This window comes from Calonectris borealis, chromosome 1, assembly GCF_964195595.1.
Source record: "Calonectris borealis chromosome 1, bCalBor7.hap1.2, whole genome shotgun sequence".
Lineage (NCBI taxonomy): Eukaryota > Metazoa > Chordata > Aves > Procellariiformes > Procellariidae > Calonectris > Calonectris borealis.
The window spans coordinates 217,836,666-217,864,293 of NC_134312.1; the positions used below are offsets into that span (position 1 = coordinate 217,836,666).

The window sequence follows — 27,628 nt, forward strand, 5'->3', positions numbered from 1 at the left end:
AACAGTTTGCAGTGCTCTTTCTCAATTGATTAAAATCCTCTGTGTTAAGAAAGCTATTTATTTTGTCATGATCACCACCACTACTGCAACGCTGGCAGTAACTCCTCAGTGAAACTACACTTGCTATCTGCAGTTTATTCCCATAGCCAGTAGCAAAACACGAAAAGCAAGTTTTCCAATCAGTAGGCAAAACTTACCTATAAGACATACTGTTTAAATTTTTCTATCATTATTAGAAGCCTAATCAATGGTATATGCCTGCCAACAGACCTAGAATGACAAACCTGGCTTAGCTACTCTTGTTAGATCCCAGAACTCCAACATGAGAAATTCAAACAACTGTCCCATGGCTACTGAAAGCAGGAACAAATAACTTCAAACTCTGTGTCTCTACAGACTACCCAAAACTGTTGAAGGTGTTTTTTGGTTGTTTTGGAGAAAGTACATAAGCATATTTACGACATACTTACTCTCGCTCTTTCTCCGTCAGTTTGTCATTGATATTATCTTTGATTGTAGACCGGGAGCCCTTGTGAATTATAGGATACCTGAGTGGCACTTGTAAGAAGTAGGATATCATTGAAACCAAGTGAGCGGTGTAGCCCAGGGCAACAGCAATGCTTCCGTCATCTTTTGCTGTCAATAACAAAAAAATTCCATTATTTAATTAATTGGATCTCACTTCAGGCTCAGCACAAGTTCATCCTTCTTGCTTAGGGAATGACATAATTAATGAAGCTATCAGAAGTTATAACTTAAGAATAGATGCAAGTCTGAAATAAATTTAGACTGCTTTACAATTGTTTACAGTTCACTATTAAAGGGCAATGTAAAATGGGTGATGGCCTCTTCTCCTTCCAATTTTACACTTTCAAAACTAAAAGTTACTCTTCTCAACATTTGGTTGCGGGGGGGAGGGTAAAGAAGAAATGGGAAAAGTGAAACAAAATTCCCAAGACAAAATTCAAGTCTTAAACTTTCTATATTTCTCTAGATGTAGCTGACATGTATGACCGGGGTCAGGGAAAAGCTGCATTCCTCCGTAACTTTATTCATTAGTGAGATCAGTTGGAGAGACACCGACCCCAGGGTATGAACTCTGTTCTCTGCCAATAACTAGAAGAACTTAGATTAACCCATTGTTTTAAAGCATCGTTTTCAATTTGACATTTAAGGTTTCAGTCTTAAAGCTTCACCTGCCAGGAATACACACAGGTCTTGCGGTTCAAATTACATCCTTTAGCCATGTAAGGGCTTTTCCTTTCTGTTTTCTCTATTTTTCTTCTTTGTAAGTGAACACACCAATACAAACAACATGACACTCATCCCTTCTGAGGCACAAATCAACTCAACAGAGGATCTTCTAAGAAAACTTGTAACGATGTTCAATGACAACTATGAAATCATACTGAGCTCCATTAGAACATGACATGATATATAGATTTAAAAGTTACACCCCTTTCAAAAAGGATTTTGTAAAAAGTGTTCAATGTTTGCAGCAAAACTGGCTTTTTAAGGAATGATTTTTTTTTAATCCTTCAGATGCCCAATTTTTTTTTTTCTAATATTATTATGTACTAAGAGTCTGAAGTAAGATACATGTCAGATAGCTGGTTTTCAAATTTAACTGCATATTTCACAAAGTTGAATGCTTAGTACTTCTTCCTCATAACACAGTATTTCGAGAGACTTTGATAAAGAATTAGCAATTTTTTTGTAAGGAATTAATACCTGTAAACTGAAAATGCGACAAAAGATGCATGCCACTGATTTCTCAAGAATTACCAAGCTGAGTTCATTACCATATTTAGTACAATCAGAAAAACAAAGCAATAGACTGATTTTCGTCATACTGACAAATTTGTTTTGAAGTTTATTCCTCCATTATTCTAGCCTCCAATATACATGTTGTTAGCACAAGTTAATACCTATGGGACGGCTTTAAAGAGTTAGACGATTGAGGTTTTTGCCCAAGAAACCACATGCCTTGCAGAGTGAGCAAGTACTGGGAGCAAGAATTTCTCAAGGGGATTTTAATGAAGTTCCAATTCATGTCAAACATTTGTAGACGAATGCATGCAGTTACCTGTACAACCATTATACAGGCAGGCATATTATATATTTTATTCTGCAACAGGATGACTGTAGACAGTTAAAGTAGAAGCTGACTTGTAAAATACTCCATACTGTCAGGCAGCTTTAAAATCTTCCTTATGCAAAATATTTACTTGGTAAACTCACCAAGCAACTACAGCAAACTGAATGGGGATTCGTGCATATTGCCCCATCATGATTTACGGACTGAAAGTAGCCACAATGGAATTTTAGGTCAGACACAAATATTTTCCAGAATCTCTAAGTTTGGAAGGCACCTCTGGAAATTGCGTAGTCCCAGCCCCCTGCTAAGCACAGGGTCAGCTACAGCAGGTTGCCCAGGACTGTGTCCAGTTGGGGTTTGAGCATCCCCAAGGATGAAGACTCCACAGCCTCCCTGGGTAACCTGTTCCAGCGGTTCAGTGTTGAGTCTTAGACTACAGAGGTACTTTCCTAGGAATCAATAGTAACTTCCCTCGTACTAGCTAGGAAGCAGGAATAAATAATGTATAAGTTTTCTTCTAGGCTAGACCTTTCCAGTCAGAAACTTGGACCCTAAGCCATTGCTATCAGTTTACTTAATTTTATGAAGTTTAGAAGCAGTGTCAACAGTAACAACTAAATTAAGAATATCCAGCTACCTTGAAAGTCTTCAGAATTAGGAAGCTTGACTCCACAAACAAAGTAATCCTTTTGATCATTCTGTAAGTTTAAAATCAACAATGGAAAGTGAGAATGGAACAATAACATCCACAAAACAGAAACCTGCACAAAATACGGTAACAACAAAGCATTTTTGTAAAGAAAAACTAAATATTCAATGAAACCCAGAGTGACTTTGACATAGTGTTTTAGTCCGCATTTCATATAATTCAGAAGTAAATGCAACTTTTTTAAAGAAGGAAGAGCTTCATCTTAATCAATTCATTATATAAAAGGTTTCAAAGCTCAATATTTTGACATCTGTTTATGTGCACTCCATTAAAGTTCAGCTAGCCTACTGTCAGGGTTACTTTATATAATAAACAAAATGGAACGTATCCATTAAATTACAGCTACAGCTATTCTCCTTTTATAGTGGAGACTATTTGAGAGATGCTGGCATAAGTCCTCTCCCCGTGAGGTTTGCAATCTAAGGACCAAATCCAAGAAAAAGCTGGAAAAAACAGCATGAGTGAAGAGCAAGTTTCATCACAAATAAAATATGATATTTGCTCGCAGTGTAATAAATAGGAAGTTCACTTCACATCAAGCAGGTTTTTAGAACATTAAAAACATACCAGATCAATAGGGTAGATATAGGATAGCTCCGACAGCAATTGCTTGCATCGAATAGTCTGCTGGGCATTTGTCTTCAAAAAAAGTTCTCTTTGGGAAAGAGATCCCAAAACCATTAGTTTCGTCAAAAGCTTTAAGTAAAGGTATCAAATCCTTGTATCCCTTCTGCATCTTCCCAAGTATCACCTCCCCTCCCCAAAAAAGCTAGGTAATTCCACAAAAAAAAAAAAAAAAACAGAAGACAAAGCTAACTTTTCATTTTCGGTTGTACCTCATATTATAGGCATATCTTCATGATGACAATTAAATATTACAAAGCTGTGTTACACTAAAACAGACCTAAAAGTCCTATCATAGTCTACACATGCAACCAAGCATCCTTTTTCTTCTCTTCTAGACTTGCCACTGTTAATTATCACTTTAGATATCTACAAATTGTAGCAGAGACGTATTAAGAGAAGTTTTGGGGTGACATCAGGAAGAAATTGGTGCCAGGAGTCCCACTTCAAATGGCCTACTCTAAAGCCTGTATTTCCTTTCTAATTGCAGAAAAAGCATAGGTCCTTTTACCTCTTAGCAGTGCATTCCTTTCTTAATTCATGCAGGGATTCGTTATGCTCTTGAAGTTTCTGGTATTCAGTCTCAAATGCATTTTCTAAACAACATGAGGAATCAGGAAAAAAAAATAGTATCAAATATTTTCTTAGTTCTCTGAAGTTTTAAAAGTAGATACTGACACAAATGTTGGCAATAATCCTCCACTTACTCTTAGATGCCCATTTTCCATGTTATGCTGCCAAACTAGGGAATGACAGTGCAGGAGGAATACCTGTCTTCACGCACTATACACCATCCACCAGCCAAATACGACCAACAAAGCTTCCTTCTCCCTCACGTCCACAGCAGTGGAGTAATTCAGTTAAGGCATCTCCATATTTGTGTAACCAGAATTAAGTAAATGGCAAAAACCTCATTTTTAGTAATGACTAATTATTTTAGACTCAACTAGGTATTTTAAAAAAAAAAAAAAAAAGGTCCCGCAACAAGATGAAATATCCACATAGCTTGGTTTCTGGTGAGCTCCAGAGAGACAGTGAGACAGCATTTTATTATAGGACACTTTCCCAGTAAAACAAAACACCAGGAAAAGTGAGCATTTCACCTTTCACTTACGTAATAAGCTATTAAGAGAGATTTTTGTCTTCTAACACTTAAAATGAGATCGTAAACACAGGTACAGTAACATTCCTCATGACATTACAACGTGCCTACATCAAGCCACTGTTTACTGCATTACAGTGCAGCTCTTCTGATTTTCTCATAAAATTTTAATTAAGCACAGATTTAAGATTGCTTTAGAGAGGTATCATAGTAAGAAGTTATTTAGAGACAGGATACCAGAAACTGCTGTCCAGAATTCAGTATAACACAGGTGGTGAAGAGATTATATCTGGCTGCAAACTTCAGATTAAAAAAAGCACAAACATTAGAGCCAGACCAAAAAAACAAAACATCACCTTCATTTTGGTCACCATGATCATTAGCGAGGCTACTACTCTTCTGATCAGCAGATTATGACTATCTGCAACAAAGCAGTAACGATTCTACACTTACCTCTGTCATGCAAAGTATTTTTCTCTTTATGCAACAAGGCTACTTCTTGACCAAGGGCCTTCTTCTGCCTCTCCAGTTCATTACGTAGCACCAGGATCTTCAACTGTAAACATTCACTCTCCTTTTTCTATTGGAAGAAAAATAGATTTAAAAAAAAAATTGTAAGTTTTTCTGCACACAGGCAGTTCCATAAAAGGGGTGATAGGAGGAAGGGAAAAAGTCTGGCAAACACTAGTCTTGTCCTAACGGCTGAGCTCATAGATTACGACAGGCAATAGATTAGCAAAGACCCTAATCATTTTGCTCCTCTGGAAGGAGAGAAACTCAGCTGTGTCCCACACTGCTTGTTCCTCCTGTGGGATGCATTTCCTCGCCTGTGCTCACTGATGCAGCTTGGCCCAGGGCAGAAATTAAGAGGGGAAGGAGAGGTGGGAAGAAGCTTCCGCAGGACAAGTACATAGAGACTAAGAGCAGAGCGCTAGCGGCACGACGAGCACTAATTCTCTGGCGAAGGGTTCAGCAACAAGCGGGAAGATGAGCAATGAGGAGTCTATACTAAGTTGAGGCAGGGAGCTGGAAAAAGGTTGGAGATGTCTGAGCTGCACTATTAGATCCAATTCCCAACTTCAATGAGGGCGATGAGACAAAAAAAAAAGGATACTAAAGCAAAGAACACACAGCAGGGAGCAGGTTACGTCATTACACACAATTGTATTTGAAGGATTCCTTCTTTAAAAGTTTTAGGATTTGTCCGGTATGTACTCTAAATCTATCCCTGTGTTTAAAAAGAATCTGTTTTTTTCTTTGATGCACTGTCTCCACTAAGAAATTGTGCTGCCATATGCATACTGAAGCAGAATTTTCTATTATAAGTGGGTTTTTGTTTTAAGGAAGGAATATTTACCACGTTTAATAGATACCTGCTGAGAATAACTGAAGACAGATTCAAAATGGAAGAGAGAAGTTGCATCCCTTCGGTCCAGTCATAGCCCTGCACAGAGTTCAAAACCTGAAGGGGCAGTCGGGCGTACTTGTGAGCAAGTCTTCTGTAAGTACTACAGATACTGTCACTTGGTGTAACTCAGCCAGCTTTCACTTTTTCAAGCAGTTAATGGAGATAATGCTACTCCAACACTAGCTGCCTGAAAAAGTCAGCTCTTGCTGAACTCTCCCCTCCACTTCATATTTGCTTCAATTACACATGTATGCCCAGCGTTCTGGTTCAAGACTCCAGCAGGAAACGTGACTCAATATTAAGGAATGAAACTATAGTTCACACTAGGGGAATGGAAGCCTAACAAGAGTTTCCACTGTTAAACAAAGGAAAAGAAAAATAGGTTATAATTTTCTTATACCATAGACCATGGTTGCTAAGAAGTTGCATCACGTATACTATCATTGTCATTTTTGGTTGTAATGTTCTTCAAATAGATTTGCTCACACACATTTATAAAGGAAAAGCTTTTGCATAGGAGGACAAGGATATCCATGACTGAAAAAAAGATGGTTAAACACCTTTTAACAGCCAAGATACCAGCAGAAGGCAAAGAAGCTCTACGTTGGAGTCACTCGCAAGAGATGTTAAATGCCCCTTAAGGGAGCTGATGACTTTGCTTCTTTGCCTACAATGCAAGCCTGTAATTAGAGTGGGTAAACAAACTCCCATTTTTCCATTTTGTCAAACCCTTAAACACTTTTGGAAGTTAGCTGAGTACTCTCAACCCAGAATCTACCTTAAAGTAATAAAGTAACTTCACATCACAAGTTTGCCCTTTCCTACACAAGGCACCAGACACGTGCCAGTGAGTACCAAGATAACGAAGTCACCACAAGCCACTCTTGTTCTGTCAATTCACTGCTTTGAACTGAGCTCAGCCTTTCTGGGCAGAAAGTAGAAACTAGTGCCAGTGCACTTTTTTGGAGAGGGGAAGAGGACAGGCAAAACAAACTGTCAAAAGCTATTGCAAGATCTAATACAATTCCTGCTTAAAATGAATGTGTCACTTGAGTGACAGCTTTTGCACTAATTCTATTCACCCAAAGGGAGCAGGGTGCACAAAGGTACAGCCAGTAGACTCACCCCACTCTAAATCCACCACAGGTTCCTGTCAAGATTTATCTGAATCATTAAAAGTTTGTTTTTTCTGATAAAACTCTCTCACGCACTGTGAAGTGTTTATGCTTTTATAGTATAAAAACAATTATACAAAATAAAGGATCCTAAAAATAGAATAAGCAATCTATCAATCCATCTGAGTAACACACAAATCTAAAATCCATTACATTACACTTCTCAGATGAGTTCCCATTTGAAATGACAGGTTTAAATAAAGATTTCAAGTTCAAGCGTGAAAAAAAAAAAAAGCTTATGGTCAACACATCAGCCAGATGCTTCAGCAAGCCTGTAGAATAACGTTTGAAATAGTCAGACTTACCAGTTCGTTGCTTGTAGATGTACATCTCAGCTTTTCTTCAATCTCCCTTCCTATTTTCTGAACAGTTACCTGAGTCTGTTTAATTGCACACTGGGCTCTGTGAAGCCTGTAAGAAGAGAAGTTACAGCTGTACTAAAGGCTCCCCACACATGTCCTAACGATGAACGCATCAGCCGTCTCAAAACCAGCAGAGATAATACGGATTCAGATTGCCAGCTTCTATTTTGAAATTAAACATTAGGAGAGGAATCATAACTTGCACAGTTTATAAATGAGCGTCCAAAGCAAACCAGCAAGTCTCTAAATTCGATCAAGTATCAAATGTCCTCTTCATTTGTTAAATTCAGTAGACACCTAAGCAAAGCTGCAGGTGAAAGAGCAGGTAATTATAGGGATCTCATGTAACCATTAAGTCATAACACCGTTAACATCAAGACAGATACACACACGACAGTTACCGTGAGCACTGTTAACATAGGCCAGCTTTAAGAAGTGCAAGTATCCTTTAGAAAACACACAGCTACCCAGGCCAAGACCACAAACCACCCTTTAGTATCTCCAAATATTCTCTGGGCTCTTCTGTTACACAAACATGGGTTTCTTAACTGAATCACATTTGAAGCGTGAAAATGATGATGGTGATGTGTTTCTGATCATTAGCCCTGGTTTCAGGGTGAAGAGGGGAAAACTGATTATTTGCCATATTTATTGGAAGAAAAATCAGGCAGAGGAAAGCAATGGCAAAAACAGGTCTAAGACAGGCATTAACATCTTTCTTAGAATTAACGTAGAGTGGAAATTAACACACGTATTAGAAAAAAATTAGAGTCGGTCTGCAGTCATAGACTATGTCTTCTAAGGCATGCACCCCCAGGCTTACTTTTCCCATTCATAGTTTCACTACTAATGGCTTCTCCTTTTGTAAGGATATTCTTCAGGCAGCCTTGCTGCTGGGGTAAACACCTAACTCAACTAAGGTCTAGTTGGAACAGCAAAAATGCGGTCAGATAACCTACTGTATGACATTAGCGCTTGGCCAGGAAAACATAACAAAAAGACCAAGCTTGCTTCAATGCATGTTTTAATGATCATCTCCATTTCACCAAAATTAAAAATCTCTGCCTCTTCATAGGAATGCTTAATTTTACTAAAGCAAGGCTATGAATGTGCTGTGAGCCAACGACCAAAGCACTAGAGCACATAGAAGAGGCTGCTCAGCTCCTTCCTTTTGCATTCTCTAATCTCTTCCAGATTTATAAACAATTGAGGCATTGCTATTTAAAGTTCTTGGCTAACGGTTTTTAATGGTCTGTATGCAGCTAGACCAAGATAACCAGGCTACATGCTTCAAGTATGTGTAACCTCAAAGCATTACTCCTCCTCACGCCATCTCCCCTCAGCATCCCATCTCAGCTCAACAGCACACGTTACTTATTGGTTAACTGGTGTGAGGACAGTACCTAGCCCAGCAAACAAATACACGGAGAGGAGATTATACATGGACAACAGGGAACAAGCAGTGCTAGTAATATTAAACAAGGTCATTGCGATTTAGGACTTTTATATGTTATAACTTTAAGTGAACACATTTAAGTCATCAGACACCTTTAGTTCCTTCACACTGTTGCTTCTCCTAAATGGCACTCTTTGTAACAGTATAATTTCCAACAAAAATCTAAGTGATTCCTCTGGTTTCTTTAGAGCGCCTCGGACTGCTTGTAACACACGCAGCCTAGGCGCTTTTTGCGGGTAGCTGTATCCCATCTAAATCATACATCAAGAAGCATGGCTCTGCCGGCTGCTGAAGGCTGCTGGGGGTGGAAGAAGGCTGCTGAGGCCAACCGCGCTGGGTGCTGGGTCACCCCAGGGCTCAGTCTCACATCCCTAATGGAGTACTGAGACCTCCTGGAAACACTTATTTCCTAGTGGGAGTTACTACTTATACCTCCCACCTTCCTGAATACATCTTGAGGCTGCTGGCTAAGTAACATATGGTTACGCAGGTCAAAGCCAAGGTTTGCTGACCATCCTGAATGTCATTTAGATCTCTACTGTCACATCGCACAGCACGGTCTAAGTTTCCTACTTCAACAGTTTCCAGCCTGTCCCTTTCCAAAATGGTGGAACATTTTCTTTCCAGATATAAGAAAGCCTTACCCAAAGCTAAAACTTACAGGTAAAGAGTAATAACAGAGTGACATTTCCCTTTCCCTTTCTCTCGTCTTCATTTAATTTTATACTGGAAGAACATTCTTGATTTAGTCTGTTAGGGGATTAAGAAAGAAATTCTACAAGTCTTCGTGTCACGCCATGTAGGTAGCAAAATCTGACTGCTGAAAAGTGTTTTACTCTTTGAAAAAGTATTTATGACACTGGTAAATTGTTAGAAGGGTCATTTGCCATGCGAGTTCCTCACAGTAATACTCAGCTAACAACCTACAAATTTTATAACAGCTTCACGTTCTTCTGCCTGTGTCCAAGTATAAGGAACAAACATCTATTCAGACTGACCTCTCAAACCAGTACATACCTTAGGATACTGCTTCAGTTCTTCAATAGCTAAAGGTTATTCCCAACCTATAAAGACTGCTATACAGAATAATTCAGCAATAAAGTCTGTTCTTAATAATAAACCGTTTTCTTTTTAAGGCAAACATCATCCAGGCATTTCTTGCAACATTAAAAAAACCCCTACAGTTAAACTTGGCTGCCTTGATACCAAGTAGTGCCATTTACATTGAGCCAACCAGTATCAGCAAGTTTGCTTTCTTGCAATCCCAGTATGTTCACTGTTGTTCCGAGAACTTTAAAATGGTAACAGTAAGATCATGACCACATCCGAAGTCAAGCCTTCCAAGATGAAAATTTCGGGGACTTCACATCACAAAAGCAGCAACTATCAACAGAAATCTCCTTTCCCCAGCCAAAAAAGCCCCCACTGCACCCACATGGAAACCTTTGGTCATCCAACAATGGGAATACGAACTAAGCCATAAGAACATCAGCATGGAAATTTTGTCCATCATTTCTGCATGCACAAGACAGACTTCGGTGGAGGCAATTATGATTGCACCAATGAATGGAGATCAGCAAGTTGAGGCCATAAATCTGGATTAAAATTTATATATAATGAATGGAGAGAAACTTCAACGCTAATTGACCGCATATTGTTTCCATTTCTAGTCTGAATGCAAGTCCGACGCTACAGCCTAAACTTAGCACAGTCTGTGCTTTGAGTACAGCCCGGCTTGGTTTAGGAATTGTCAACGATGAGCCAACAGATGGCATAATCTACGTGCTATCAGCCAATGCAGGATTCTTCCAAGATTGTTCAAGAAGGTTTTTTATTATTTATTATTAAAATTAGCACTTCCATTGCACTTTAAGAGCTAATTCAGGGCTTCAAGAAGCCACTGGCCTGCTACCAAATTTCCTTCAGCAGTCAGGAAAGCCAAGCCAGTTACAGCAGAAACTCAAGTCTTTTTAAAGAGATAGCTTAGCCAGCAGTGTCGTCATCCTGTGTCTGGTCTGCAGGCTGTGCTGGTGCCTCTGCAGCAGCCCACAGCCATTGTCAGCCAGCAGCGGAGTAATACGAACGTTAAGTGTGACAGATTTACTGCTGCTGCTTGGGGCTCTGAGCGCTGCTGTGCAATTGTCCAACATCAGGTGAGTTGCACGCTGCTGCCTGGGGAAGAACTGAAAAGCAAAGCAGACATTAAAATTCCTCACCACCCTAATCTAGTTTGGAGGTGGAGATCCATGAAGCTGTTGTTCTGCTTCCATTCTTGTATCCACCTGCTTCGAGATGGGGGAGACTAAGAGGAAACAAAATACTCTCCCTTCCTTTGGAAGTTTAAAAGACAGTGGGATAGACACAAAAACATTAGCCATGTATTGTAAGCTGCATCCCTGATCGATCTAGGAAGAACCAGCAGGCAAAACTTCAACTTCTCTCCTCTTCACTTGCTAGTTCCCAAGTTGCTGAAATAGGGGCTATTTGGGGTATTTCTTCAAGGCTTTTCCAGTCTGAAATAAATTGTTTCCTCTTCTCCCCCAAAAAACCCTACTTTCTACCTTGGCTGTAAGATTTGAAACAATTCTAGCATACAATGTTCTGCCCATCAATTCAACGTGGGTACTGACTTGGAGGAAAAAAAAAAAATTGCCAAGTTTTGGACTTTTTCACCATTATAGGATTTCTTTGCAATAACGTCCTTGTCTTGTTTGCTATATCAAACAGTTTTCCTGACATCCCAAAGGCTGCACAATGTAGTGGTCCAACATAACTTGACTTTACAACTCGGGAATGTGCTGTAACAACACATTTGCTCTCTTTCAGCTTGCAGTAAGTTTGAGGCAATGTTTGAAGGTTCAGCTGAAGTACTTTTCTTTAAGACACATTGCAGTATCCTGCAACTGAGATATCCCTCTTGGTCATGAATTAGTCTAGTGATTTACTAGTTTATATAGCAAGTTCATTCCTGACTGCAATCTTTAAAAAAATGAAAGCTGGAGCATAGCGACAGTTGTGCCTATTAAGCTACATATGCTTATATTTACATTAATGAAAGAAAGAGTCTCAACTTTATTAGACATTTGATACATGATTTTGTAGTTCTATCGTGCACTCCAAATATCTATTTGCTTCTATCAGACACATCTGGATTTTTCATGTACAGAGTTTTAAGCCATAAATACATCAATTAATTACAGCGGTCACATATTACAGCTACTTCTCACAAGAGAAATAAATGCCTATGGTCTTGTTTGCCAGAACAACCTTAGTTTACAATGAGACTAAATTTAAACTGAGAATTACTACCAGGGATTTAGAAAATAGAACAGAACACTTCTGGCAATAAGTGAGGTGTAGGATCCTGGAAGTAAAATACCCAAACCTACTATTAAAGAAACAAAAAAATCCAAGAATACAAAAAATGGAATGCACACTTCTTTCTATCAGTCCAGAAATTAGATTATGGAGAGTGCCAGCCAGCTATAACATATTTTTTACATAGCCCCTTAAACCATCATTTGCTACATCTGCTTTCCCACAAGAAAAATTTTTCTAATTTATAATCATATACTCCCTTTCCCAATTTCCTCGGAAACCTATACCTACAATTTGTCAAAAGCAGATGTAAGGCGAGAGAAGACGGTAGGGAGTAAGAAGAGAATAAAATGCGAGTCTGACTTGTTCATTTATGGCATTAAACCTCTACAAGAGCCAGAGCTGTAAGAAACTCAAACAAGACAGTGCTGTTGAAGCACAGATACTTTCCATCATTCTTTCAAGCAGTTTTGAATTGACTTACACGTGTAAGACTCAAATTAAGTTTCTGAATAATCAAGTCCATGTGGACACTGCAACACTGGATGCTTTGAGCTATTTGCAAATGGAGAAGAAAAGGAAAAAATATGTCTATCAGACTGGCAGCAGGGGAGGTGCTGGCCTCCAGCGTAAGGAACGTTTAAAGGAGCTAGCTAGTATATATATCACCTTCAATACACACGGGGCATTAACGGAAGAGGAGAGCCTTAACGTGAAGCACAAACAATTTTTTCCAGAAACGAAGTCACAAAACCTGAGATGTCTCTAGACCTCTTATTTCAATTCATAGATTTCACTCCAGCATTGGGGTGGATTTACGGCTTGATTTTTTTATTCAAAGAACAAATGTATTTGTGGCAAATTACAGAGGAAGGTTGGGGTTTTTTTGTTCTTTATGCTGGTGCTTATCAGTTTGTGATTACAGAAACCTTGCTGCCAGGGCAACAGAGAGAATCACATTCAAGATGTTGTATATAGCAGAAAGATAAATTATATGCAAATACAAATTTCTGAAGGGCATAAATTCGTAAAGACAACTCCTACCAGGACAGGACAGTGACACTGACAGAATCCAACAGCCTTTCGCTGACGTGTAACTTGCCAACAAATCTTAATATAAGATTCAATTCTTGCTCTGAGACAGTGAGCGAGGCTAAGACTGGAGTTCACTGCACAACTGAAAAGGAAGGTGCATGAATTCAGGTTGAATGGGTCACAGGCTCCACCCAAAAAGGGAAACAGCCGCCTGTTCACTGTATTCTTCCAATCGCAGTCCACACAGCTGATAACGTGCTTGTGACAACTGAGCATAGTTCTTACCCACTGGAGGGAGAAGGAGGAGAAACACCAGTGAATATTCAGGTGACTCATTTTTTCAAGTGCATACTACTACGCTTTTTCCTGGAAGCCATTCCCAAACTCAAATCAAAGTTTACTTCCAAAAGAAGTAGAATTCTGCAGCTGAAGTAGAGAAGCGAGATCTCCCACCAGACAAAGGGATGGTCCTGACACTCACAGGAGTATTCTGCAGCTTCTCAGTCATAGGTGCATTCCCCACCTTACCCTGTTTTTAATTATCAAAGAGATTAGAGCATTTTCCCCAATGCGAGATCTTTAATCCATTGTATTTGTTCTCAGTTAAAATGCAGTATTGACTTCCCCTGATGTGGGTTAGGTATTTCTGAGCATTTTGGAGATATGACTGCATTCACTGAAATCTTTGCCCAGGCTGAAAAATAAAGCAATTAGCTGCACCGTTCTTATGGCCATATCCAGGACAAAGCCGTAACAAAAATAAAGAAGAGTCCCAATGCCATTGTTGACAAAATCCTCCCTCTTAAACACTTCCAGGTATCTGTTAGAAAATTATTCAGTTAAGTGACATGCTCTGTTTTTCATCAACTCTAATAAAGCCAGAAAAAGGAGGACTGGGTTATGATTTCGAATCTAATTGAACATTGCTTCATCGATATGGTCTTTTACATGGCATCACAAATAAAGAAGAATAAAGCTATTTTTGAAATTCTGCACAGCTCTGTGTAATCTCTCTCCTAAACAGTGCTCTGAAACTGAATTTGATTAAGAGCTAGCAACATGCCTATCATGCTTACACTAAAAATCTGCCACTGTAGGGGTGTTTTAATTTCACACGGCATATTAGGAGAGCTGAAGATAAGAGCAGCAGCAGCAGATGACTACTAACCCTGCGGTTAAGTTAAAATACAAAAAAACCCACCTCTCTTATGCTTCATGGACTGTTTCAACTTGCTATGACCCATGCTGCTCTCTTCTGCAGATTTTGGCAAAAGTCAGTCTTGTAAATTGATTCTTCTGATGACGGATTAGCCTCATTTCTATATACCTTAGTACCACACAACTAAAATGCCTGGGAACAGATTTGTCTGAAAGTCTGATTCCACACATCAAAATCCCTGAGGAACCTCTCAAAAAAATTCAGATCCCAGTTTCCATCTCCATTGCTACTTCCCAGGAAGACACCACCCCACAATTCCAACCCACATGGTTTTTAGGCCAAAAGAGATGACACTTGTTATACTGTTCGTCCACTTCAGTACAGCTTATTAAAGTATACAGGGGCACCCAAGAGGTCCGATTACAGTTCATATTTATTTATGCTGGCCTTGGGCCACCTGGGTTTTCATGTCCAAAGCCAAGGGGATGCCTGCCTCCCCTTGGCTGCCTATACAGTACGGAGAGCCAAGTCTTCCAGGTGGAAATCTTTCCTAGTTAGAAACATCAAGCTCGACCATCACAGAAAAACAACCACACTTATCACTAGCAAAGGGAAGTTTTAGCAGAGGAACTTACTGATTTAAGAGCACAAGTCAGGCTAAGAAGAATCCTACTACCCATTCCACAGTGGAGACGGTGTATTTCCACATCTGCTGGGAGGGGGTGATGGCAGCAGCAGTAGCAACATTAAAGTCTGAAAGTCTGCAACATGAGCCAGCAATTTGATGGCTAAGATACTCACAAGAAAAGCTAGAACAAGGCACCGCAAGAGCATCAGGCTATTAGCGACAGCCTTTTCTTGCCATGCACTCGCCACCTTCTCAGAATGTGACACTGTTCCTACTGCATGAACATCCATAACGACAACATTTAGAAAGGCTTTCGTCACGGCTATGAGTTGGAATGCTTCTCTGAGGAAAGAGCAGCAAAGGAAAAAGCTAGAAACAAAAGACTTAACTGTCAGTGCATATTTTAAAATGAAAAAAAATGTTTCGTACCTCCCCTTATGTCTAAATATGCATCTACCAGCATCCTAAAGGGAAGAGGGAAGCAAAGAGCAACTCTCTGTTTCCATGCAGTCTGAACTGCAGAGGCTAGAGACTGAACCCTGCTTACCGCACAGCTCCACTGGGTTCACTTCTTTCACGGAGATGAGGGTGGAAGTAGAGGAACTTCAGGGAAGTTCAGAAGACAGTACAGCTTTGTGTGGCCCACCTCTGGGGTTGTTATTAGATGCTGTACAACCCTCCAAAGTCAGAGAGCAGCTGATAGCGTGTTTTCTTCCTGCTTTCCCTCCTTTTCACCCCACCAAACATTTGGAAGCCTAAAGTTTGGAATTGCTGCTTATAGCAACTATACAATAGCAAAGCCTGACTGAGCTACTGCCTGTCAAGTTGGGGCACTCTGACATTATTCAAGACTGACTTGTCTTGTGCTTCTCCTTAGCTGTAAAAGGTCAATGTACCCCTGAGATACCGCTTAGCACAAAGCGGTTCAAGCCCATGAAGACCTTGCTCACTCCATCATTCCCCACTCAGAGAGCTTATGAAAAACAGCTTCAAGTTTAGCATAATTTCCATGTTTTAAAAATAGCTGCCCAAAGGCAGTTACTACATTTGGCACCTGCAATTCCACTGACTCTGTAGTCTCAGAGAAACTACTCTGAGCTACTAATGAGTTTTTCAACACTACAGCTGCTTATGTTGACTGCGTACTTTTGTCTCTATTTCTAGTTTCAGAGATCAACTTGTTTAAGTTCTGTTCATTCAATAAGACTGCTAATAAAGATGGAAGAATTTAAACACACAAACAACGTATCTGTTAAAAAGCTTCTTTCCTAAGATAGGCAGAGTTAAACAAAAGCTGATTTTATATCGTGTCCCCATGTTTTAGTCTTGGTCACTTAAGAGAGTTGATTTTACCACCCTCTCAAAGTTTCAGACTGCAGACAAACACTACCTACATTTGTATTCTTAAATAACATCTCTTCAGTGAGAAGACATGCACTCTTCTTTAAATAAACAGTTATATTAAAAATGGCAAATCCTGAAACAAAGCCTGTCACTTGAAGCATACCCCTGGCCTATGACAAATTATGAAATCTGAAGGAGACAGGCATACTTAAGGCACTGGGACTTAAAACAGTTTCTAGTAACTTATATTTCTATTTGTCATGTATCAACATGCCCAATGTTCAACAGTGCACCGCAAGTTTCTTTGAGCCCCTCACCTAGAAAGTAGTAATTAGTTCAGAAGTTGAGCTCTGGTCCTCCTCACAGCAGTGCCTTATCACTGGCAATCTTGGACCATTTAAAGTCACTGAACCTGGGCCATCATTGCTGTGATGTCAAATACAGGGAAATTGTTCGCTTAGTGCTATAATTTGGTTCGAAAAGTCATGTTTACTTGTCCAGGGCGCTGCAGCCAGATTTATTTGCTTATCACCAGAACTGCGAGAACCTGTTCTTTTTAATGAAGGCACAGCCTGTGTGGTCTCTGGAGTTGCTCTAGTTCTCAAGATTTAATCCACTAGATCAGATGCGCATGTGGCTAGTAACACCTAGCAGTATTATTTAAATCAACTTCAGCCAGATTAGATATTAGCAATATTACAGCAGTTGCCTGGAGCTGGTCTTTTACTCATCTCCAGCACTCAAACTGTACCGATACCAGATTTTGTTGTTGTTGTTGTTAAAAAACAATAGATTTTTAAACAAAAATACAACCAGAATGTTTTCAATTTGCCCTAACTGGCTGGCTAAATAGCACAAACATGCCATCCCATCTGCTGAAGGAATGGCTAAACCAGAGAGAAAGCGGTTTTGACTGGAGAGATAAAAAAATAAGAAGCAAAACTTCAAAGGGGCAGGTTTCATTAGTTCTTAGAGCACTTTTTGTCTCCAGGCAGAATCTGGGAGCATTTCAGGCACTCACATGCTCAGAGGCACAAAAGGCATTAGCAGGCCAATTGCTCTAAATGTCACAATACCATGAAAAGCTGTTGTAGAATACAATATATTCTTTTTGTATTTAGGAACTGAAGTAAAATTTTAACATAGAGGATTTTAAGCCCCTTCTTTAGTGATTGCCAGCATATCCCATCTTCCCAACACCACTTAATCCTGAAAGGTCTATTTTTCAAAGTTTAAAGAAAAGAAAGGATAGACAACTAAGCGAATATTAAACATAAACCTATTCCCATTAGTGCTGCAAATGTGCCGAGAGCTTGATTATGGAGACATGTCCAGAACATGACCTCAGATGAATTTGGCCCATCCTGAGTGTTATGTGAAAGGTGAAATGTGTTACTGTATAACCTATTACTACCAGCTACATAATATTTAGAAAGCCTCTAAGTGACCTCTTTTCAGGAAATCTGACAATATGGCCAAGGGACAAAAACCTCAACATTTTAGCTTTCCAGTTGGGGTGTTAATTTTTGTTAGTTAGCCTTTTTAAAACAAATGGCTGGAAGAACATTTGTCATTTCCATATGGCATGAACAACTTATTAGCAGCACTATGTTTGCCTGAGGATCTTGTCCCTGCCCCAAAACAAGAAGGTTCATGAGCTGCAGAGGTGCTGAGAACCTCCTGTGTAAAGCTAAGCTGGCTGGGTACTTAAACTTTTCCTCCTGCTTAATTAACTTGTAAATCCATGTAATTAAGCATCTGAGCACACAGGCACTATTTTAATCCAACAGTCAAAAAATTTTCTACTGTTCACACACTCTGGCATTCCCAATTAATTTTTTTAATCAACATAATTTGAGCCAAGCACGTGCTTTTCATTAAGGCCTATTCACAAACTTCATAAGTTTTAGCTATTCACTTCTGAGAAGTAAAAAAAAAAAAAAAACCACAAAAAAAATTAAATAATTTCTTCCCCAAAGAGCAGTTTTGATAGCAGACAAATCAACCATAGAAGTTCTCGTTTTGCAGTCTTTCAAGAGTTAAGGGCTGAGCTAGAACCTACTCTCTCTCAATCGATTTTCATACTGTACAGCTGATCACAGTGGCTACGCCACACCTGGCAGCATGGTACCATCCGGATAACTGGGATGCAGATACCACCATCACCAGGACTTGCTTCCTTTTTTGAGAAGTTTAAACAAAGCCAGTACAAGCTGTTCTTCATATTCACATGTCTCATGAAAACATTAGGAAACCACATGTGCAGCTTGTGAATTTTTACTACAGACAAATATTGTATCATTAGAAAGTCTTCAAAATGTGGGATTTATGTGACCAGATGCAAACCTTTACGGTGTAGACACCTCCCTATTCTCTTTACAGCCAATGGACAGAAGCAGGCAGACAGCAATTCATTTCCTCCTGAAGTATACGTCCTGTCAAATGAATCACAACTCAAATTATGCCCATCTCTCTCTTCTGGTTGTAAGTGGAACATGCTCTCCCAAAAACTATCTTTGGAAGGAGTTCACGGGCTAGTTACTCAAGCCTGGACTCCTGGAGGAGATGGCAAACCAGAGTGCTTGGCAGGAGAAAAAGGACACCTGACAAAAAGAGACTAGAGATTATTTTTAAAGAAATAAACGCTATCACCAGTCTTTTGAGCTAGGTATCAAAGATAAGCAGCAGTAGAGAACGTGTACCTGTAAAAAAAGCAGAGTTAATGTGAGAGGGAGTAGAAAGAATTCAGGACTACACAGAGGACTTTGCCTCAGTTTCCAAAAAACTTTCCCAGCTAGGAAGGAAACAGGCAGAAATAGCACCTAGGTATGGTCTCAAATTATAACTTCTAACTTTTGCTGGAACTAGACAATGCAATATATACTCCTTGATAGGGTATGTAGAATCCACTGAAATATAATCAGCAGTTGGCCTGGTACTGAGGGCTGGAAAAAAAACCTGTTCCTTTCAGGACAAAGCAAAAAGAAAGGAGGATGTCTTAGCTCAAAGGCAGGGCTAAACAGGAGCTACAGCCAACAGCGTGCCTAGAAACTGTAAGAGACAGTGCCTGGACTCTCACCTTCCCAAGACTGAGCAAAGTGCATGGCTCCAGTAATCAGGTTTCAAAACAGCACTGGTGAACATCCAGCAAGGGGAGCTTTATCAAAGCTGACATCTTCATTTCTGGTCAGATTTATGATAGACAGTCAGAAACTTTCAGAAGAAGGACCACAGTTCAGATTAGACACGGTTAGACAGGGCTCCAGTCGGTCAAGTTCATGACCGGCTGGTATAATAGTGAGTGTTTTTTTCTGGAGAGTGCTTCATACTACAAAGAAGTGCAAAGGAAATGGGGGAAAAAAAACATATGAACAAAGCAATCAGGACGACCGGCACACATTTTCTTCTTTAACAAAGACTTAATGTCAGGTAGTATAAGAGTTCTCTTCTAATGGACTGTGCCAGAACGTAACCAGAACTTCATAACACGCCCCCTGGTTGTTTTCCACTAAAAGTACAGGAGACAGACATTTAGAAAGCAGCCTTTAGTTTAAATATGCTTTACAGAATCAAGAAACAGCGCATTTAAATTTTAAGAGAGCTTATAAAATAAAGACTTCTGAATAAGCAACCTAGAGTTAACTTTTCCTACCACTTTCTTCGCTGTAGAGCTAACGCTTCATACAGGCAACAGTGACACCTACTGTTAATACTATCAAATGGATTCGAATTTTACAACTGATAAAAAACCAAACGTGTTTTTCCAAGGACTTTCGAAAGCGTATGAACATTTTCTTTTCAAGGGTTTCCTTTGTAGCACATCTATTGCTATTACTGCAAAACTGAAGTTATCAACCTGTCTTGCAATGTGCCTTTTGAATACAAATTCCTCAAAACCAACCTACTGACAGAGTTTAAAACCTCTATTATATTTCCCTACAGCTAACATTCTTGAACTATTATAATTAAAGCAGATTTGAAAAAGGCCTTCTTGTTTACCTTCATATAGCATTTCGTGTTTTTCACTACCAGAGGCACCTAAGTAACCACGCAAAAGTGCAGTTACCGTACCTTCCTTATACCATACATGTGTTGGAATAACTGGGTCCTGACTATGCAGTGCCTCTTTTCTGGATTACAAGGGAGAATTATGCAAAAGGTAAATTCAATTCAGTGGTTCAACATTAAAAAAAACACACAAAAAAAGCCCCCCACACATGTCAGTGTATAGCTGTTTTGTTTCAACTACAGCATCATTCTACTAAATTAAGTTTTCGTAAGTTCCTTTTTTTCCATTGTTCTAATTTATTTAAATGAATTTTATTTTTGTTGAGAACAGGGTAGGGGCTTTCCACAGAAACTCTCCACCAGGGAAGCTCCATGATTTCAACACTCGCAAGGCAAATCCATGGGCGAGCTCCACAGCCAGTTCTAGTTCAGAGTGCTCGAGCGTCCACATGGCAGAAGCCTAGAGACCACCAAGGAACATGCATCAAGGCCCATCTCCTTGCTGCCAGCATTAAATCGGCACTACCTGGATATCTCCCGTGCACATTCCAGTCCAGAAGCTTTTTTATATTTGGAAAAGCTTCTTCCACACACACTGAAGAAGTTACAATAGCTACACAGAATATTCTCAAAAACCTTACCTAAGCAAAGAGAAGACATCGTAAGAGTTACGAACACAGTTCTGATCCACCTGGAGAAGACTATTCTTCAGGGTACCTGAGTGATCCTTAAGGCAAAGAAAAAATGTTAATTTGAGAATCAAAAATTTTTTCTATCTTGACTAAAAGCATGCACTTTTGGTAGGAGAAAAAATGATCTTGCATTTAATGTATTTTAAGTCTGTTTTCATACAGTTTTATGTATGGTAGGTAGAAGCAATTTAAGGCGGCAATAACACCAAGTTCAAGTCTGTCCTACAACAGCACTTACCTATAAATATGTTAATGACTTATCACTTTATCTGTGTTCTAGACATGGAGTGTGTTTTCTTGAACTTTATAATCCATTAATGAACAAATTGTATGCACAGAAATACTGAGGGATGCAATTTACAGTACTGCCAGTCTTCAGCTTCATATCTGAGAACCTATTCAGTAATGTGCCAGAGATGTACAAGACCGTGAGATAAAGCTCTATTCTTTATCCACGCTGTAATACGTTTAAAAGATCAAAGCAATCTCACTTTTGAACGATGTGAACAAGTTTCTGGAAGTTACAAAAAAATGTGTGTCTTTAAGAGACCGAGACTTTAAGAGACATTCTGCACGAGGCATCAAAACAGTAACAGGCAAACAGCAATTCTTCATGCTGCAAAGGTCAGACACCGAGCTTTTCCATATCAGGCATACTCACACAAATTCCTAGAAATGCCACAGACTCAGAACTGTTTCTCCACATGATAAAGCAAATTCTAATTAGGTCAAACCACCTGGCAGCATTGTCAGGAAGTTTATGGATTGTAGGAAAAGAGGCATTTGTTTTAGTGTATGAAGTAGCCCCAGCTGGCACATGTGATCAGCTAATTTTCCAACAGTGACACAGACGTACCCCGAGAACCACAGTCCCTGCCTACGTATTCTTTCCTGCCTCAACAGGCTGCTTCCATACAGAAGATGTTGAAACGCAGAGTTACATGTCAACATCTACTGACACAACTGTTAGCCACAGGCCATGCAGCAGACATTCCTTTCACCAAACACGAGGTTCCACCTAAATAATCGTGAGATCTATACACTACATTATGCATCATATCGCAATAGAGGCACCATATCAGCAGCTGTCTCAGCTCCTCATTTCCATTCTCAAGATGTTGGATCCTACATGCTGAAATCCATACATATATACCCTGAAAAAATACCAAAATAAAGACATCTTAATGCCTGAACGAACTAGGATGGTGGAAAACTGAAAATGCACAACTACCAGCATCACCATTTTTCACCGTGAAGCTGATCTCGTTTCACAAAACACTGCCTTCAGAAAGCAAAGTGCCAAATCTTTCAGAGAACAAGTGGAGTGGCCTAGAATAACTAGTTTCAGGAGGGAAAGAATTTGGAGCAGCAACATATTTTAGCCTTTTCTTTTTCCCCTGTACTACAGCGTGTTGAAAGGAAATTCCCAAGAGTCAGACACCAAGTGGTCTATACAAACTGTTCTACCCCAAGGAAACTTGCAGAACGTGCAATGGAAGGGTTTCAGACTTAGTTATTAAAGAAGTTTGCCCTTTGAAAGGGGAGTTTGTCTACTCTGCCACCACATTTATTAGATACAGGCATGTGTATTGTAAACACACGAAACGGCTTTGCTTGTGTGAAGTGGCCAGGATCTAGCTGCTAAAAAAAAAAAAACAAGCCTATGCAGTGAAAGACTCTACCTGCATTGATGGAGACCACATATTGGAGAGAGAGAGATGGAGCTTTCCAAAGATAAGGGTCTTTCCTGCTTGACAGCTGAAAAAGTAGCTACAATTCAGTACCCCTGAAGAATATAACTTATTCTTCTGTTCCCCTGTACTCCTGACCACAGCCAAATGTTTTGAGTTATGGAGAGCTATACAGACTAGTTCTGGTTTCATTTCTTTAAGGAGACAACAGAAAGCTAGTCATTAACTAAAAGCTATATTTGCTTCCTAAATGCACTTTCTGAAAAGATATCACTACAAAGAGCAAGTCATCTCGGTTAGTACCAGCAAGCATAAAATGGTTGAAAGAAAATTTGAAAGCCAGGAAGGCGCTGAGGAAACCAGAGGAGGAAAAACCTGGGAAACTTTAGGAAAGCCAGTATAGCACCCAGAACTGATTTTCTTGAACCTGGGTAAAAAGTGGTTTAACACACAAGTATGCAGTCTCATACAAAACCAAGCAGATTCAGAAAACTGCTAAAGGATTGGGAATACTTTAAGTTGAGGTTGACAGGTTCAAAAAAAACCTCTGAAGCTCACATCTCTCCTATTCAAACATTGGTCCAGTTCAAGCAAATCCAAACAGAGTTTCACTGTATGATTACTAGAGAAGATGAAACTAAGAGAGGAACAAGTACTTCAGTGGTCCCATGCCAGAAAGGAAACAGGAAAATAAACTGGACATGGTTGTGACGAAAGAAGCAGAAACCTGCTGAAATCTTCTAACAAAATAATAACAAAAAAGCTTGAACAAAAACAGAAGTTGGAGGTAGAATTATGTGAAAGTCAAATGTGGTTATGAACAAAGCGGCTATATGGGCACCACACGTTTCTATCTACATTGAGAAGAAAAGCTGCAAACGCTAGAAGAGCAGTTAACATGAGCACTGTCAGACACCTACAGTAAAGCAGTAATACCCTTCAGGACTCAGAAGGCACGCACAAAGGCTTTTGAATCCTTATTTCCCAACTTCTTTCTTGCCATGAGCTAAGTATCCATCCCAGCAGGAAAACTGCAACTTGAATAAGAGCATTACCCAAAGAAAACGTTCATTTTTTCATTGCATATCAGCAACAGCCAAGTTGCTGCTGGACAGAAGAGATGGAAGAGAGGTAAAATTCCTAATACCTATATATTGTCAAGGATACAGAATTTAAAGGCTTTTTGACATCAGTAGAAAAAAAAAGTGAAGAGTCAGTGATAATATTAACAACAATAAAGAAGCCCTTGATATGGTTCTTTTATTCTGTCACGACAATAATTGCTATACCACAATTGTCTGGTTTACCTAGAATTTCTCCACCAGTATTGCTGCTAGAGTTTTCTACTTTGCTCCGTTATATGACAGGAGCTTCCTACAGAGCAGGCATTTTGAGCACAAACCTGCATTTTGAAGGTTACCTTATATGCAAGTAGGCTTGAAGGTTATAAAAGAGCAGCTAAAGTGCATTACCTAGTGAAGCTGTAAGCTTCCAGTGCTTCGATTTTAAATTAAACAATTTAGCAATTAGAATATTCCTATTGGAGCATATTCCTCTTGCTGGTTTTGTTTACCAGGGAGATATGCATTTAATCAATCCACAATTTTCATCAATAAAAACCGTAGTTGTGGCAGTCCCTGATGTTCTTGCCCTACTTCAGTTTATTCTGCTACCATAGCTTTTAGGCTCCCACCTCTCTTATCACAGGTAAGCTCACAGGACAGAAAATGGGAATTTGCATTTAGTTCCAGATGGATCAAGCAATGCTCAGAAGTACACCTACAGTGCGTTTTGAAACTCTGAGTTCATGAAATATCGCCAGAATGGTTTAGTCAGCTTCCAACAATTTTCTTATTTTGGCTCATAAGTGGTCTTAATTAATGACAAAGACATTCAATACACTAATAAAATGCACTTTATTGTAATACTTCATAAATCTACTTTGGCAATTAATTCATTGTCCAAAGAATTACTAAAGTAACAAGGTTTTTTTTTTGAGCAAGGGTGGGGGCGGGGGGGAAGAGTACCATACCTTAACTTTGCCCATACTGAGATGTGCAAAAATAGAGGACACTTCCAACTTTGACTGAAGTGTCTTTGGGCACAAGGTTTTCATTAGACTTGCAAAAGGATATTTGCAAGCATCTATTTTCATAGCAAGGTTTCATATGTGTCAGTGCAAAAAAACTAAAACTGCTACTCCATCCATGTATTATCTCAAAAATTGAGGCTTGTGACTAAGATGCCTTGAAGTATTATGAAGATGCCACCGCCACCACAAAGGAAAAAGCACCCCAAGAGATCAGAAAATACCCCCACAACCAAGCATAAAAAGGGACGGTATTGAAGTTTCCACAGGATCAGAGCCACACACCTGACACCAAAAATCCCCTCCTACAGAAGATTTTAGGTGGTGCTTCATAAATAATACTTAGTATAACCACCAGAGTGGGGCTGTACAATATTTAGAATGTCCAGCATTGACATGAAAATTATAAAGCAAGACCAACTAGGAGTAGAAATACCAATTAGGTGTGCACAGCTTCTGAAGGTTACAGGAAGAGTTTGCTTGTGCCAACTAGTTTGGCTTGAACAGCAGACAAGTCACTTAAATACAGGAGGTATGCACTATACAAGAAGAGATTTAGGTCAAGGAACTGACAAAGAAAGCAATTGGAAGCTACAGAGCAGGGTGACAAAATAAATTTCTAGCTCTTGCAGCCAGAAAGAGTTGAATAAATTATAGGGAAGGATAAAGAAGGAGATTATCTGTGCTCCACATAGGCTATGACTGTATTTGCAACTTAGCTACAGAGCATGTACAAGAACCAAAACCGAGATGTACTTTTAGCCCTGATGAGCTAGGGAGCAAGTCCTGACAACAAACAATCAGGAAAGAGGATAGCGTTACCATCATTGAATTCAGGCCCAGATTATTAATACTGAAATCATGAAAAACTAGAATTGCACCCTGCTTCAGGAAAACTGAGTTAACAGCACCAGGAAGCAGTCTGAGCTGTGTACCAAACCATCTACAATTTGAAGGATAACCATCAAAATACCAAACACAGTTTGCAGGCTTGCATACAGCCAGAGAGTTTTGCATACATGGCCACCTTGCCCCTTGCTCCGCTCTCCCCACATACGAACGGTTACCCGTGTTGTTGACTATAACGCCATTGCCTCCATTCAAATCCCCACAAGACTGGACTTGCTGGTTGTGGCTAATGCAGAAACTGTAGCTGTGTGTCAAGAGTCATTTTCTCTCCAGCCTGGGACTCCTTATACAACCCATCTATACCACAGTCCTCCCACCGGTAGCTTGGGATTAAAAAAAACTGTCAACTGTGCTATTTACAATAGGTAAGTTTAAACTTCATCATCAATGTAGTAATCAGCAATGCTATATAGTTAATTATGGTCACAATATTGGCTGGACAAGCACAAATACTACAGTGGAGCCTTTGGGAAGGGATAAAAAAAAAAAACCATGGGTGAAACAGTTGCAACACAGAGCAAATAAAAGGCTTCCCATTTAAAAGCTACAAACTCTGGTTTTAAGAGTGAGAACCAAAACTTAATGTGCTTTTATATTTGCCATAAGAATGAGTCTTAACAGCCACACCATTTTGAAAATGTTCTACATTTGAATGAAGTGTCTGCCTCAAAGAATAAAGTCAAGGCTTATTTTCAGTAACCAGGCTTTGTTTGGACTTGAAATGCTATGCTTTGAGTCTTCCCAGAACAGTTCAGATGTCCATGCAACAGAGGCAAGATAACAGTTCTTAGCTGTCATGTCAAAAAAGTATTTCTTCTCAAAACGAAGCATTTTATCGTTCTGAGCATCCAAGTGTGAAAATTTAAGTTTAGAAGTTGAGTTTCAGCTTGTCACCAGCACTAACAAGCCAAAACAAATACAAGATACCCTTACCTTCTGTTCAAATGAAGCTCCGTAATAACCATCATTGAGACCAAAAATAATCTCATTTGGGTTTCTTGCATGTATCTGTAAGAAGAGAAGAAAACAAATCATTTTACGGTCAGCTTACTATGACTTTACACTGCAAACGAGCATAAATTGCTCTGTTTGATGGTCAAATGCAGTTTTTCAGCACCTGTAATTCTAGAAGCACATGAAACTTCAGAAAAAACTGAATTTAACCATAGAAAATGCATTTGCTTCACAGCTTTAATAACAGTCACTAAGTATGTTCAGTCATTCTATCTTGAAATCAGAAACACTGGCCAGAGCATCTTTCCTATTGTTGCATTTCCAGCTGACAAAAATAACTAAGAGACCCGGAAACTAACCAAAGAGATAAGTCTCAAGAGTAATTAGCTTTCACATGATATTACCTAAAATAATACTCAAAATTAGGCTTTTGTGGTCATCGTAGTCACAAAATTAGTGTTCAGTATTATAGCTAATATCCTGCTATTAATGTAAAGAACATTACTTCAAATAAAACCATGCACTAGAGGAGCCTATTATGTAGGGAGCCATTTCTTCTGTCCAGTAAAAACAAATTGAAAGAAAGCTACAATATGAAGGGTACTGGGTTTGGCTGCGATGGAGTTAATTTTCCTCATAGCAGTCCGTATGGTGCTGTGGTTTAGATCCACGACTAAAACAGTGTTAGTAACACACCAGTGTTTTAGCTATTGCTGAGCAGTGCTTGCAGAGCATCAAGGCCCCCTCTGTTTCTCACTCTGCCCCCGCAGCGAGTAGGCTGGGGGTGTGCAAAAGCTTGGGAGGGGACACAGCTGGGACAGCTGACCTGAATTGACCGAAGGGATATTCCATACCATATAACGTCAT

The 27,628-nt window shown here is 39.5% G+C and overlaps 1 protein-coding gene across 4 annotated transcripts in view; it reads right to left on the reverse strand.

Moving 5' to 3' along the window:
* The window catches only part of UVRAG (UV radiation resistance associated), a 97,968-nt gene that overhangs the window by 48,513 nt on the left and 21,827 nt on the right, over positions 1-27,628 (reverse strand). For all 4 annotated transcript variants that reach the window (XM_075140350.1, XM_075140349.1, XM_075140351.1 and 1 more), the window contains 8 exons: positions 26,741-26,815; positions 21,068-21,153; positions 7,422-7,527; positions 4,987-5,113; positions 3,943-4,027; positions 3,375-3,462; positions 2,736-2,796; positions 471-636 (listed from right to left, as the gene is read on the reverse strand). In XM_075140350.1, coding sequence (XP_074996451.1) covers positions 471-636; positions 2,736-2,796; positions 3,375-3,462; positions 3,943-4,027; positions 4,987-5,113; positions 7,422-7,527; positions 21,068-21,153; positions 26,741-26,815 — 794 coding nt within the window. The remainder of the gene's footprint in view (positions 1-470; positions 637-2,735; positions 2,797-3,374; positions 3,463-3,942; positions 4,028-4,986; positions 5,114-7,421; positions 7,528-21,067; positions 21,154-26,740; positions 26,816-27,628) is intronic.